This window comes from Octodon degus, unplaced genomic scaffold (assembly GCF_000260255.1).
Source record: "Octodon degus isolate 3935 unplaced genomic scaffold, OctDeg1.0 scaffold00013, whole genome shotgun sequence".
Taxonomy (NCBI): Eukaryota; Metazoa; Chordata; class Mammalia; order Rodentia; family Octodontidae; genus Octodon; species Octodon degus.
In genome coordinates this window covers 27,260,909-27,277,966 of record NW_004524589.1, presented here as the reverse complement: position 1 = coordinate 27,277,966, position 17,058 = coordinate 27,260,909, and the positions used below count along the sequence as shown (strand labels likewise).

Genomic DNA, 17,058 nt, shown 5'->3' with positions numbered 1-17,058 from the left:
TGGCCAGCTCAGCCCACCAGGGGGTGGGGCTGGCTGGCATGTGGTGCTGGGGGATTGAACCGTGGTCCCTGTGCTTTGCCTAGCTTGTTCTAAGTAGGTGCTTTAGACCACTGAGCCATCTCACCAGCCCCTATCTGTTCAATTTTACACCAAGAATATAGTGCTCTAACAAACACATGAGAAACTTAACTGCACAGGGAGAATACATCCACATCTCCAGTGTTTGCTGAAGAATGAATGGATGTTCACTGTGGATGCACATGGCATAGGCACAAGAAGAAGCCCCAGTGATTGTACCTAACACTGAGCAGTCAGCAGACAAAAGAGAAGTCAGACAAGGTGGTAATATAATCAGCTACATCCCACCAACTAAAGGTGAAAGATGTCTGGAGTCAGGGGTATCTCCCAACCTTCCTGATGGTCAACTTTATGTGGCTGTAAGCACTAGATGTTATGTTTGTAACAGTAAATTGTGAGTGCCCCATTCCTTCTCATTCTCCATTCTATCTTTTCTCCTATGCTTTTGGATTGTTTCCCTTTTGTTCTTAGGCCATCTTCTCTGCTCTTGCCCTTCCATTCTGTACTGCTGTTACTTCTTTTCCAAAGACCCTTTGCCCATTATTACCTATGTTCTGATATATGCTTATCCTTTCTGTGGGAAAAGAAAAATCACCATTAAAACTTATATTAAAGTATCATGATATGTTAATGGAGGAAGCCACAAACCACTCAGTGTCAATGAACCTAAGAACATGGTAACCAGAAGACTTATCTGAAATATTCAACTCAATGAGTGAAACTTTTTCTTTATGAATTTACTAAAATGAGTAAATAAGATAAATTTACTAGCTTCTATATTGTCTCCCAGCTTCATATTTCTTGCCAAAAAGGTTAAGAATGAAATTTGGGGGCTGGGGAGATAGCTTAGTAGAATAAGCTCTTGCCTGGCAAGCACAAGGTCCTGAGTTCAATCCCCGGTACTGTAAAAAAAAAAAAGAATGAAATTTTAATTAATTATTTTAATAATGAAATAGTAATAATTTTAGTCCTTATTTTTAAAATATCAAATAGATATATTTTTGAAAGTAGGTAGCTACGCTAAATAGGAATATTTATACATAGTTCTAAAGGTGTATCAACTAGTTTATTTTCATCTTTTGACTAATGTATAGGGAGTTTGTTGCTGCCATTGAAAGGGCAGACAAAAAACGCAAGGTTGGAAAAAAATTAAAAAGAAAACATAAAATTTTGAGTCAATTATGAAAAGTAATTACTGTTATCTGGAAGCTACCTCACTATAAAAACATTAGATTCTTTTTAGATTAATCTACAGTGGTTGTTCATGTTCAGATCACATAGCATTTTTAGTGCATATATTCTGCATTATATTTGCAAAGATTTTGTCTACCTATATTGACTAACATCTGACCAATACAAGTGTAGATGTTACTTCTCTTATTGGACTTTATATTCCCCTCCTAAGGTAATTTGCTTAAATGCTCCTTTAATTTACTTGGAGAACCACTTCAAACTACAAGTTTTGCTCCACAAGCCTGCAGGCTCTCTGAAAAGGTCATAGTGTTGCTTCTCAGGGACTGGATCCTTGGCAAGACAGAACAAGGGTGCTCTCCAAATAGCCTGGGCTGAAGAAGGGACTGTACTAGAAGGAGGTAGAAGAGCTCAGTAACAACAGATTGGATTTTCATCTCCATGAACTGTTAGTTGTTGCTGTGGCCGTATTTATCGATAATGCTTTTAGGAAAAAAATCATGAGACTTCAACTGCAACTAGGTAGCAAAATTCATATCCAACTTGGAATAAGTTCACAATGTAACAAGTTACTTTTCAAAAATACTTGATTCTACAGAACTGTTAGTTGGTTTTTTCAGTGTCCGCTCAGCCCACAATGACCCTTAACCACCACCAGTTACCTCTGTGCCCCGTCAGAGTAACTCACCAATTCTATTCTGATATGGTGCTTTTCATTCCAGTGTGTTAGTGCTTCACCTTAGATATTGTTAGATCACCTGAAATTTAAAGATCCTGAGTCTCTCTCCCAACCCCAGGGGTCCAACTTTAACTGGACTTAGTGTTTCCTAAAATTTCTTACATGCCTTTAATGCACTGCCAAAGTATCCCACTGGGATATCCTGTGACATGAGACCATCAGAAATCTCAGTCAGTCTGACTTACAACAAGAGAGATAGAGAGAATAATTCATTTACTTCCATGTGCTGGGTGTTATGCTTCTCAATAATACAGTCCAGAAATGGATGAGAGAAGAAACATGCCTGGAATGAGACCAGAAAGCAGTAAGAACACTTTCAAAAGGAGAGATGTAGGAGAGGAGGGTGCTTGAACTCCTGGGACAGTGGTTCTTTCAGTTTTGAGCTCTTCTGTGTACTTCTCCTTTAGGACTTACTTCTTTTTGCCTTTTACCCTTGAAGGAAATTGCTTATGTTACCATGCTCAGAGGAGCCCTTGTTGGACAGCCCAACTGTTCCACTCAGAATCTCCAATGTAAAAAGATGTTTTAACTACAAATTTCACTCATTACCTTAGCACTCCTCTGGCATTTAGGAACTTAAACTATGTATTTAAAGCATCATTATCATTAATCTTAAAGCTATATAGATGCTGAGTGATAAGGATTAGATATTGCCCATTCATAGTAAATAGTGTGTTTATCAGGAATTCGTTTGTGGATGTTATTTTTTGTCTGTGGTTGAACATGCTAACTTACCTTATATGAAAGTTGGCTATGGTTAAGAAGAATGATGTCATTCAAATAAATTAACAAGCAACACGAAAAGAATAACTATTATGGTTGGTTTTTTTTTTTTACCTTGGGGAAAAGATGTATCTCTCCTTTTTCAGTTTCAATTCAATTATCTGATTTCCAAGTCATCTTGAAGTTTGTATCAAGAGAGTCACTAGATTGTTACTATCAAATGTAGGGGAAGATAAGGCAGCCAGCAATTAGTGCCTGTTCTGTGTCTGCTAGAGAGTAAAGGGTGGCCAGGGGATCTTCCTGAAAGCTGGATGCTCTATTCAACAAAATTAGTAGCTTCTCTGAGACACCTATGTTTTCATCCTTGGCCATCCTGCACAGCACAGGAGTTTATTAATGAATCTGTTTAAATGAATAAATGACAATGAGCTCAGTTTTTATATACCAGTTATGCATACTGAAGATAAATGTCAGCACCAACCCTGCACAAGGTGAAAATTGATATTCGTATATTGCTGTTTACATTAATGATTTGATTCTATTAACATCTTTACTTCTTGTGTTTAAAAATGCAATTCATATAATTTATAAATGTGAGCTACTTTCTTGCAGTACTAAATGGGTTTGCGCATATAGTAAATTTCCTTTTTCCAATGAAAACACAAGGTGGAAGGTATCTAAATGACCACCAACTTCCACTAACACACAGAGGTTTCATGGTGTTCTACCACAAGTCTTACTGACATAAACACATAATGACAGAAGACAAAAATGTGTAATGGTCACATAAACATGTTAGGATTTATTAGATAAAGATCATAATTAGTTAAATAAATTCAAGAACTCATTTAAATAATTCATTGGACAGAAAAATCTATTTTCTGTTCTCTTCAGAATGTTTAGAATATTCACACAGACAGCAACTCAGTATTTCTTCAAATGCTGCACTTCAGATTGATTAAAATGTTTCTATATTATTAAAGGGTATTGTAATTTCAAAGTTATTAAGGGCATTTTTCCAATAATAGAAATGAAGGCGAAACAGTAAGTTAGAGTTACAAATCCACACTCTTATAGATATGGGAGTCATATATTTTGTTCCATCAACATGTCTACTTTACATTATTCAGCACAAAGCTTTGTAAAATAAGAGTCATGGGAATATAAGAATATAAAGGAAAAAGGTACAAATAACAGCTTCATAAACTGAGAAATGTACATAAATAAATCATGTATATGTGGGCAGTTTGCTTAGCTGGCAAGAAACAAAATATGGAAATCTGCTTGTTAAACAATAACTACAGAGTGTGCTTTTATGATGTTTTCTCACCACAGTAATTCATATTAGAGATAGAAGCAGTTGCATGTTAAATAAAATCATTGAACATTGTTCCCTTTGCATTGCAAAGAGCTGACTTATGTTGTTTTTAGATGCCTCCCATTAGAAAGTAAATATTCCTCAATGCTATGCATTTCACAAAATTTAATAAAGACGAACTATAAATAAAGTCACAGGCAGATTTCAGACATTTTTATTAGGAGATTGTTGAAAAGAAAAGGAAAATTAAATACAATACCAGTAAACGTGGTTCTCACATTGAAACCAGGCTCAAATAACTAGGCTACCATAGAAAAATTTCCAATTCTTGCATTATGATGTAAAAACAGATTTTTGTACAGGTTTTGTACAACAAAATTCGTAATAACCTTTTATCATTTTTAGAAAACTTTAAATATATAGATAAAAATAGACAATTTTCATAGGTCCTACATGAAGATGAGTATGTTCTGTTCCAGGGGCTTGCATAGAGCGCAAATGTGGTTATAATATAGGACAACTAGACATTAATATTCATAGGTTTACAAAAGCATGAAAACCATAAAATGGGCACAATTTTACTTGCTTATGCCAAAACACAAATTTCTAACCAACCTGTTTAACTAAAAAAAGGAAAAAAATTTAAGTTACAGACTTACAATAACACTTCATGAGTTGTAATATTTACAAAATGTTAGTAAGAGTTTTTCTTAACATATAACTGATAGCTTTTTTCTTTAATCCTTTCTAAAATTTCCTTTCATGTCAAACCAAACACTAAAGCATTCTCAAAGGTCTTGAAAGTATGTATTTTAAAATGATTTAACCCCACTTAACAGGTGACTCTATGCCAGGAGCAGAGTGATGCCTGATTCTACCACATATGTAAGATGTAGGCTTTTAAAAAAATCTTTTCAAAGATGTATAATTCAAAAACTTGCCACAAGTCAATCAAATTTTAAGTGTTGTAATCCTTTAAAGACTGAGTATAGGAAAAAACAAAACAAAATAAAAAGATACATACTAAGTAGGATTAGAACCTCTTGTGATCAAAGAACAAAGATGGCTATGGGAGAACTAGGTTTAGAAAATCAAATTTCTACAAAGCATTTACTAACAATATCTTAAATAAAAAAATATTGCTCCCTTTTAAAGCAAGCTAAAATCTGAGCCATACATAGAACCTTTTAATTGTATTAAAATGGGCTTAGCTGTTTAAAAGCAAGTTATATAAAAGAATTATGTCCCAGCATTACAAGGAAGACCTAAAAATATAGAAGCTTAGTGCCAGAGTGTTTCTAATGTTAACTTTTTAAAACCAAATAGTCATTACCCAATCAAAACTCTCCTGAACATTTTAAACTCGTTATTTAGACCCTTATAATTTTGCTGTGTTACGGTAATAAATAATGCTTTAATAATAAAATTTTGAGATGACAGAAAATAATAAGTTGTATAGTGGCAGTAGTGATATATCAGTCTTTAAAGGTGTAATTCCACACATAAAAAAAACAAAGAGAAGGTAACTTCACCATGTAATAAGCACTGTTTGCAGCTTTACTTCCAGTTATCTGCACAAAAGTGAAAACACATACTGTAACTTTCAAAAAGACAGTGAAAAATAACACATAGCCACCCTTCCCTCTGACCCGGGTGGGAAGTACAACACATCTTAACTTTATCACTCAGGGCTACATGGTATTGGACTGATACATCAAGGATTTGTTAAGTTTTGTTTTTTAGCAACATTAACATAATATGACATTAACATATAAAAATATTTCTGGTGTTTTGATTTGCTGTTCAGCCACAATCCATTCTCAGTAGTGCAGCTTGGGGCACTAACTAGGGATCAATATACAAATAAAAGTGGCTGAGACAGAGTTCTGATGTCACCAGATACTTAAGTCTCATTCATTAATACTGTGACTTCAGACAAATATTTACATGCCTGCATGCGTTAAAACCAGAAAGACATCTTTCTGACCAACAGGGTGACAAAACATATTTTCTAAAATTTTCATTTTCCTAAATTCTAGTATACTACTGCATACATAATACCTTCCTTGTGTTTTATGTTTATATACTGTACATGTGACCAACAGTTTGAATAAGAAGCAACTTTATTATTTTAATCCTATATACCACTACCAGTTTGGAATGAAAATGTTACATTTATATATATATATTTATATATTTTATTTTTAAGAAACAGAGACCTTCAGCAAAACCTTTTGGCTTCTATTCAATGCTTCTTTTCAGATATGCAAAATGTTACTTCATTGGGTTGATGTCAACATCCACTTGTTGGTCTTTTGGAAAGCATATGAAAAAAAAATTCAGGCGAAAACCCCAACATTAGAGTTTAAAATTGAACATAATGAAATACTACTCTTTTTATTTTCTTTCACAATCCTCTATGCCCCTTACAAGTTCATTTCCATGCGTTCTTGCTGGTTTCAGTGGGACATTACTCTGTAAGTCTGGGTAACCACGGATATAAGAGTCTATTGATGTGCTCAGATACAGAATTGTCAGAAGAGGGAAATGGTTCATTCCATTAAAAAAAAAAGCCAGGTCCCATTTTCAGACCTGTCTTTAACTCTGTATACAAGTGTCCAGCAGAAAAGTTGCAGTTACTAACTGTAAGAAGTTTCATACTTGTACATTTACAATCATTCTCAGGTCTCTGGGATAAACAATAGGTGAAAACCAATAGAGGATCTTTTTTTGTAGGATATTTAAGTGTTAAAGAAATGTAATACACAAAATTGAGGAAGTTCCCTTGAAAGGACTTATTTTCCCGAACTTTCCAATGGTGAATGCCTTAATGCAATTCTCTATTATGACATAGGATTTCTTCAACAGGAAAGATTCAGTACATGACAGTAGTTTTCAAATACAGTCTTCCATCTAAAAATGAATAATAAAAAAACAGTTAATGACATAGTATTTTGGAGGAAAATGTGTATACAAAATATATATAGCCTGCTACAAAGTTTGCAGTTTTTATTTTACCTTCACTCACTTAAGAAGCACTACTTTTCACATATTCTCAAAGTTAATTTCATAATTACATTAGGTTTATAAGATAAAGAATACAGCCCTGTACTTCTCATAAATAAATATTTGCTATTTTGATATCAGTTCCCAAGCACTCAGAAAATAGATAAGAGTGTGTGTGTGTGTGTGTGTGTGTGTGTGTGTGTGTGTGTGCTTTACTGATAAGCAAAGCTAGTCTATTTCTCTTGAATGACAATGACTTCCTCCATGCTTACAGATTCAAATTTGCTCTGCATGCACTCAGGTGTGTCTCCTTCGTGAAAGACTAAGCCCCTGTGTTAACTTTAGCAGAGCTGTTTAATATACCTTGTAATATAGCTATTGTGCACATTCATTGCTCTGTATATGAAAGCCACTAGCCATAGTTCATCACTATCAATGAACTATGTAGTCTTTCCTCTTGAAGTGGGATTAACCCAAAATTAAATATTGAGATATAAATCCATGCCTTAACTTTTGCCAATGAAAAATAAACATTGTTATGCAAAAAGTTCAAAGGAAATCAAATTTTGGTCACAATGAATACACATACTGAAAGAAACACAAGAAATGGGAAGCTAAAAATCCAGTACAGAACCTAAGTAAAACATAAATCTATTCCTCAAATATAACATTCTCTAAACTTTTTAGTTTATGGTGTGACCTGAAGTATGGGTGTATTCGCATGAAATGTGCCTGAATTTCAACTTTTCATAGCTATCTAGGGAAGATAGTGATTAAAAAAATAGAAAGTTTTAAAACATTAAAAACAAGCATATAGTCATGTGAATTTTTGCAAAATGTCTGATAGTTTCAAAAATGTAAGTACAAAAGATGACCAAAAATATGTTGAATGTTCACATTAGAAGTATTTGTCACAGTGAAAGTTCCATTGCTAGGAGTCTCCCTCAAAGTGCTCCCACTTGCTTTCAGCACCCTTATCCTATTGTACTTGTCACTTTGTGAAAATGTTGTGAAAGTCTTTCAAAAGTGCTTGTGTAAATGTGATAGAAAGAGAGTAAATTCCACAGCTGGGTGTCCCCCTCCTGCAAATAAGACTTTATAACATCAGTCAAGTGTGTCTTCATATACTTCACTGTATGTGACGTCACGTGACTTCTCAGTCTTTCCCCCAAATCAAAATGCCATTGAAAGGTAAATGTTTTGAATTGATTCTGGACATTGAGATACCTGGAACAGCACAATTGAAAATACAAAGGAGGATTTCCAGAATTGTTTCAGGAAGTGATAAGAAAAGTGGGAGATAAGGGCTGGGGAGATAGCTCGGGGGTCTAAGTGCTGGCTTGGCAAGCACAAGGACTTCAGTCCGATTCCTGGTACCACATGCTATGCTGGCCCCACAATCCTAGCACACTGGGCTGGCCTGACATGGTGGTGCATGCCTATAATCCCAGTGCTAAGGAGACAGACAGGAGGACCACTATGAGTCTGAACTGCATAGCAAGAGCCTGTACCAAATACATAATTTTTTTTTAAAGAACACTTGGATAACTGTTTGAAGTGTGTGTATGTGTTGGAGGGAGGTAGTGTTTTAAGGAGAATAAACAGTAATTAACAATTATAAAATATTTCATGTTAATCATATTTTATGATCAGATCTTATTTAATGCAACATAAATAATCTATAGCAGATTCAATATAGGAAGGGTAATCGAAAGATTTTTAAATATTACCTTCAATATTAAACCAACTAATTAAACACTTTATATAATCTATAGTAAATATAGTAATGATTAATTTATGGTTACACATCATAAATTATTTTTATGTCACAGAAATTGATAGGATATTCTATATTCCTATCATTCTTTTTTATGTTAAATCTCGATACTTGAGGAATATTACCTTCAAGATCATAGAAATGTTTCCGCAAAATAACTTTTGCTTTAAATATAAGATGTAATCTAGAAATCTAAACAATGAATCCAACTAAACTCCAATTAAAGGCCTGGGGAGATAGCTCAGTAGAGTAAGTGCCTGCCTGGCAAGCACAGAGTCATGAGTTCAAACTCCAGTACTGAAAAAAAAAAAAGAAAGAAGTACTGAACTCTAATTAGAAAAATGATCTCAAGAGACATGAAAGCTGTGCTAAATAATTTCTCTAAATATGTGATACAAAAATATTTACCTACTTTGGCTTTCAAATATAGACTCTCACTGACACTACCACTACAGTTTATCAGTAGTTACTATAATATTTGTTATGATTTGTGTCTAGTTGTCCCCCCAAAGCCTCATGCAGACCTGGGGTGGACTTCTCCAGTCTGTGATTAACTCATGACTTATTGGGATTATGGGTGTGAGTGCTGTTGGCATTATGGGTGTAGATGCTGCTGGGATTATGGATGTGAGTGCTACATTCAGCCTGGGGCCAACAGCCTGAATGCAACATAAGGCAGACAGGCTTGTTCTCTGGCTGTGTTGTTGCTGCCACTCCTCCCATTCGCTCTTAATGTTTTGCTGTATTCTACTGTCATGAACAGATTTCCTCAGTCTGCCATGTACCACTCAGCCTTGGAGCCAGCTTTGTATGGACCGAAACCTTCACTAACTGTGAGCTAAATAAACCTTTCCTTCCTTAATTTTGAATGTCAGGTATTTGTTCCAGTAAGGATAGAAGAGTAACTCAGACAATAATAAAGATAGAAGTTTATTACATTAAGAATTAATTATGTATCAACATCACAACAAAATAATTTTGATGAAATTTTTAAGTATAGGTACGACAGTATTATATTAACATGCTATGAAATTTTTATTTTTCCTGCTCAGAATATGATCTAATTTATTTATTTAAGCTTAGTTTGATTATAATCACTTGTGGCTCAAAACAGCTTTTCTTGTTTACATCACACAAAAGGGCCAATATATAATTATGTATAGCTCCATCTTATCAGGGGTTTTAAATAATTATAGTATATTTGATATTATAAAACTAAACTAAAAGTTTAGGATTTTCATAGACTTCTTATCACCTGGCTAAAAAGTCAGACTTTAATTTTCTTTTTCATTGTAATAATTTTCATTGCATAAAACCATAAAAACACTTTCAAAGAAGAAATGAGTAATATAGGCTACAGAAGTAATTTCAGAAGTAGAGTGATGATAATTTTATCAAATCAAATTCTTGGTTTCTTAATTTATTCATTCTCACTTACCTTTTTTTGACTCAATTGTCTTATTATTACATAGACTCAATTATATTTAGAATATCATTCCCAGCCCAGCTTTTTAAAATAGACTATACTATTTTTCTACAATTAGGTATGAAGAAGATAGATCTTTTCATTTTCCTGAAATTCAAATTCCATGATGTGAGATCTTTCACATAATCTGTGAAAAGAGATAATCTGCTCTAAGTAACATTTTAGTGCTGTAAGTCTTCTAAATCTGTGCATATTGAAGAAGAAAGTATTGAAAATAATTTCCTACTCTGCTGTCTACAGCACACAGGCCAAAAGACTCCATGGCAGAGAATATATATGCATGATACGAAAGTATTAATTACATATTATTAATACCTAATTGAATCTATATCAAGTAAATAATTTTTTTCATGATACATATTTGCATTACTGCACCATAGCTTGACACTAAATTTGCCTCTGCAATCCTCCTGGTTCATAGATCTTGGCTTTCCTTTCCATTGTGTGCACGCTCAGTTTCCATCCTGTGCTGAAATATTTAGCCTATCCAGAAAGTATCTTAATAGATAATTAGATTTGAATATTTAGCCTCTATATATTAGGCATTTAGAAAATAAGCTGTCATCACATTTCAACTTACTCTTCTTACTAAGTCTCTCTATATAAAGTGAGTTGCATTGTAAAAATTCACTCAGTGGTAGAGATTTTGTCTTATTTTCTAGCTATCAAAAGTAAGTCTACAACATAGTAAAATCTTGGAAATCAACAACTGCATATCTTTTCCTCCCACCATTAGAATGAAAATGCTTCAGCAAGCTATCTTCAGTGAAAATTATAATAAGCATTCGACTATTAAATTTTTGAACAAAAACAAATATGCCAATAATAATTACAAAGTTTGTCTAAATTTCTAAATTAAGCTTCATTGATTTTTAAAACATATTGTAAACATCTTTAGTGTGGATGATTTATAAAACACATTTATTATACAATTATATACAATAGTTATGGGCTCAATATCTGACATACTATAATTCTACTATTAATCAATTTGTCTTCTATTAATTTTTTTATTTATGTTCCTAACAGATGGAAAAAGCATCAAACATTAAAGATGTCAGCTATGAAATAAATTCCCACCTCTACAATTAAGATATTTCCATAATTAAATACTAAATATTCTCTGTCTTGCAATGAACTAAGGGCAGAAATAGATCACACATAGAAAGACTTCATAAGAGTTTCACTCTTCATTTAAAATATCTAGATTTAAAAACAATTCTATTTTATAATCCCATTCATTGAAAAATACTTAAAAGTCTTTTAGAAAGAAGGAAAAGTCTTATAGGATAATTATAAGTGTGTAGGAATAAACATTTAAACTAATTTTACATTATTTCAGAGAAGGAGTATGGGCTTTGTTGCTCATGGTGAGTAACCATATATAGACACACCCAGACCTCTGAATGATAGGATTCTAATTCTAACTCAAGTTTCTGATAAAATGTTAACTAAATGAATGAAAGGTAAATTACAAGATTTCCAGAGAGCATATATGGTCTGGGTTTATAATTCACTGTGCCATGTTTTTAGTCTGTATTCCAACAATGCTAATATTCTCTGTTCCTGAGAAGAGCAAGACCACCATGCAGCCATGGAGAAAGCCATGGGATCCCAATGAAAGCCTTAGGAAAACAAGCTACAGAAAAAATTACTGGAATCATCAGAGTGCTTCCCTAGGAGAGGCTCATTCTTCAGAGGAATTCAGTTTGCATTTGGAAACCTACAGAGCTTATTTATAAACTGTGTTTTAAGAATTGTCCTCTGCATCCAACATTACCTGACAACCTCACATCTTCTCTCCCTCCCATTTCCTACACTGTCTATATGTTGTTCTTAAAATATTATTTCCTATTTGTTCTTGCTGTTAAGTATGTTTTACCAAGCAGTTATCACCTAACCTCCAAATGGATGAGAGCTTTAAGATAAGAAAATTAGCAATAATGGAAATAATGATTATTATAGGCATATGTAGCATCTAATGTGCTCAAGGTACTTTATAGATTTCAACTCTAAATTTCCCAACAAACCAATAGACATTCTTAGGGCCTTTAACAAACAAGGCTGTTGATACTCGAAAATGTTAATATTTTCGACATTTTCACCACATTCTACATAGAAGTACAATGATTTGATATTGTGCAGATACAAATTTTGGATACATTTGATTACAACATTCTTCCTCTATGGATCAACTGCAAAAGACATGCTGTACTCTACTGTATAATAAAACCACATCTTTTTTTTTAATATTTTCCTCAGTTGACAGGCATTTGGGGTGTTTCCATGATTTAGCTATTACAAACTGTGACACTATGATAATACGTATGCATATATGGCTGTAGTATAATATTTTTAATTCTTCCAGGAAGATACTGAGATGGGCTGTATCTGGGTCAAATGGAACCTCTAGTTCTAGTTTTTTGAGGTATTATCACACTAATTTCAACAACGGTTTTACCAGTCTACATTTCTACCAATAGTGTAAAAGGAGTCTTTTTTTCCCCATAGCCCTGTCAGCATCTGTTATTGGTTGATTTCTTGAAAATAGCTATTTGAAAGGGGATATAGATGAATATCCATTTTGTATCTGTGCATTCAAAGTGGTTAGGTTAGATATATAGTTACATTCTCTTAATGAATAGAATGATTTGTTCTGATGGTGTTTGTAGATAGGATGTCATGTCCGCATCTTGTACAGCAATTAACCACTGGGAAGAATGTATGCAATGTGTTGATTATTGAAACTGTCCTACCAATTTGATTTGAAACTGTCTCATTGCTATTTGTTTACAATAAAATTATGGGAAAAAATAAAATAGCTATTTGTTATTGGTTGATTTTTTTATAATAGCCAATCTTTCTGGAGTGAGATGGAATTTCAGCATTTTTAAAAAATTTTCATCTCTTAAATGATCAGGGATGTTGAACATTTTTTCATATGTTTGAGTGTTTTATTTTATATGCAATGGAGTTCTACAGTACTACATAGTCATAGATGGTAAACCTGAGGTATTTCCAGGTCAGTGGATAACTTAAATGAGACCATACCTTTAAGTGAAATAAATCAAACAAACACGTGTAAATACTGCATTATGTCCCTGGTGGGAGACACTGAAAGAATTAATAAGGAGCAAAATGTAAAATGTGAACTAGATATACTGTAAAGTAGGAAGAAACTGTTCAAAAAAAAAGAGGACCTAGAGTGGGTAAAGAAAAGTGTGATTAAAAAAACAAGGGAAAATGAAAAAGCTTTGTTAAAAAAGGAGAGGAGGGAGTATGGAAAGGAACAAAAGGGATTTAGGAAAAAAAGAGAAAGTTGTATCATGTACAGGCATAGATCGGCTATCCATATAGGTTTATTATACCAATAAACATAAATTAAGAAAATATACACTATATCTGCCTTGCACTCTGCAGGGAATCTGCTACTTGCCATGCACTTGCTTTTGTAGAGCATCAAATGAGCAACTTGAAATCAGAATTGGAATTCTTACAAGTCAGAAAAATTACCTTCCTTTGACACTGTGATTATTTCCTTTTGTACTGGAGGTTGATATGACGACAAAATTGTCACACTAAACTTAGTGCATGGGAGTACTTAATTAAGAAGTCTTTTCTAATTAAAAGCATTTGGGTGTAGAGGTTGAGAGAAACTATTTAAATTACAAATTCCTAATAGTTACAAAGTTCATGGTGATTTGATGTTTACAGCTATAATTTGGTGAACAGGAAAAAGTATTTAGGTCACTAGAGAGTGTATGATGGGCATGGATTTTTGTACACTGCTTATTATTGCCACACAGATTTTGATCTACAGATGAAATGGAAAACTTTAAAATTCTTTGTAAAACTGGATATCAGATTTTAATATCAAATTTGAAACCTGTCAAGTGAATCCTAGTGAGTATACACATTCTATATGTTATTGACTGCTGAGAAGAACGAAATGATACCTGCATTAAAAAATTTTAAGTTTTATTTAGTTTATTGCTAATGTAATAATTTCATGCTTCAATTTAATGTTTTTACAGGCATTACTATAGGTGGCTATTGCTAATGCTGAATATATGCAAATGCAGTGTTTATCTTTTCTCTACACAAAAACTAGCATAATACATAATTTCATCATTTTAAATACTGATCACAAAGTTTTATATAAGAATATAACAAATCAGAACAATTTTAAATTGCTCAGTTGAGCATCACTAAAATTAATCATTTTGTGAAAATCATGTCTTATGCCTAACAATACTAGGAAAAAAGTATTTGAAAATGTTTAAATAAACGAATATGCATTTAATATCTGAATGGAAGTACTTCACAGACATCTTCAAGGATTTCTCACGTGTTTTTCGCAAAAAGGGCTTAATAAATTGCATTCTACGGTAGAACGTTTTTAATGCCATAAAAATGGCATCACTTTGTTCAAAACCTGTGATCTAATGAAGGTCGCTATTCTCACAAAACAGTTGCATGTGCACAATCCTCACTACTCTAGGGCTGCAGAAAATATGAACACAAGAGCGAATAAACATATCATATCATATATCTACAAAGTTTAATGTTTACTTAAAGCGTATAAGGTTATTATAAAATATGGTAGCCGGGAACCTCTCCCAACATAATGTCTTAGTTATTTGAAATAAAGAAAATCAAAACAAGTGTTGAAAACAAATGTTAATGATTCATGTGACTTTTGATAGGACAACGAAAGGAAGTCAAAATAAAAGCAAACAAACAGGAACAGATGGGAAGGATCTTTGTCAAGTCATAATCTCTCTTCTAAAGCCCCCAAAGGAAGAAGCTAATTAAAGAAAATATTGTTTCTTGCTTTTTTATAATTTTATATTTAGAGTAAGAACATTCTGCTACTCCTAAAGCAAAGAAGCAGAGACACAAAGTGTGCATTGAACATGGGAAATATTTTAAGAGAGACTGACGTTCAGCAAAATCCCATTTATAAGAGTATACAGAATAAACATCACTTCTTCTAATTAAATTAGGTAGATAGATGATAACAATACAGTGATTTCCAGACATCTGAATGCTAATATTTTCAAGATTGTGTACAAAACAAAAAGTAAAAACTGAGAAAGTTGTAACCTTTTCTAAATTAAGGGTATATCTAGGAAACTGCAAACTGACAGAGATGAGTCAAAGTCAAATTAGGCCCTAGATCTCTTTTATATGCTTTCTCCATAAGCACATGGTGCTGTTCTATAACATGAAGTAGACTGTGTGTGTCAAAGTACAAGTACTAGAACATTATATCCACAAGATCAAAATATACAAGATTCAAATGTACACGATCTAGATAATAGATTATCCAACAGAACAATATGGCACAATTCATTTGAAATCAGAATGGATAAGATAATGCTTTATTTCAAGGGTGTGTAAGTGACCACTATCCCCACCCCAGGATTAAACACAAAGCCTTGTGTTATCTGTCTACCCATCAGAGAGAAAACAATTCTATGTTTAACGTAAAAAGGACTTACTCAGACCATCTCATCTACCACTAAGTTACATCCCCACTCCTCAACTGAAGTTTCAATAATGGCTAAAAATAAAGTAAAAAAAAAAAAAGTTAACATCAAGCACTGGATTTAGATTACTTTTATGTCCTCATTCAATAAAAAGTGTGTAAGACAATATGGGCTAGTTTAAAACACATTTTGAGCATTGGAAGTTCACGCCATGTTGTACTATACAGGTCACTGTACTATGCCTACTAATTTTTAAAACAAAATGAAATTGGAATTATCATTTTTATAAGGAACTTTGCAGGTGGATCCAGGTGAGCACAATTTTGCAAAGAGGTACTTGAACTTACAAAATTCAAAGTAGGTGGAACTAAACTTAGGAAATTCCAAACCTAGTAAGGATCTTCTTGAATCAAGCTGAAATGATCAGAGCATTTCTTTCCAAATAGGAAATAAAACAGAAGGACAGACAATGAAATTGGAACTGAAGAATGAGTAAGGAAGGCACCTAGGGTCCCCATATGGAAACTGCTGATATAACTCACTTATTTAGTCAACTCCAGCCATAGGCAAAATACACTTCCAATGTAGCCAAATAAGTTTACAATATTATTGTCCCTCATACAAGGGCTATTCTTCTGAGTATCTTAAAAAGAAGGTCATTTGAGCTACATATTCAACTACATTGATGTTTTCAGTGCACAAAGAGGAATGCACTTCTAAAGGAAAAATGATCCAACCTTATTGAATATAAGTGATATTTGGTTCAGTGCAAAATAATAGTGTTGTCAAATTGGGGTGAAAATCTGGACATTACACTTCTATAAACTCACAGGTATTCAATTATCTTAAAACCATGATTACTATCAAACATAAAAAATTCACTGTCATCAGTCTTCTATGTCTATGCAACAGAGAAGAGAAAATTCTGTGTTTAGCACTAAGAAAGAATATCTGATAAAATGTGTTGTCATGAATTATTTGTCTAAATTTATACAGGCAGGGTTCACCTCTGATATAGTTTGAACATAACTGCTGCTGCAACCACTTGTCATAGGATCCCAACCTTTATTTCTCCCAAATGGTTTTCACTACACTGACAAATTTGGGGCAACACTTTTAAAATCTGGTTAACATCTTTTTTATTTTTTAATAATTTTATTGAGAAACAAATATCAATGAGACAGTTTCACAACCAATTACTGGCACATTTTCAATAATTAATACATTGCTTATTGTTGTCTTAGTGGT

General features: G+C 33.2%; 1 protein-coding gene across 1 annotated transcript in view; it reads right to left on the bottom strand.

Moving 5' to 3' along the window:
• Window positions 1–4,247: 4,247 nt before the first annotated feature.
• Dach1 (dachshund family transcription factor 1) overlaps window positions 4,248–17,058 on the bottom strand; it is a 427,351-nt gene continuing 414,540 nt past the window's right edge. The window contains 1 exon segment of the mRNA XM_004626295.3: window positions 4,248–6,962. Coding sequence (XP_004626352.2) covers window positions 6,925–6,962 — 38 coding nt within the window. The 3' untranslated portion in view covers window positions 4,248–6,924.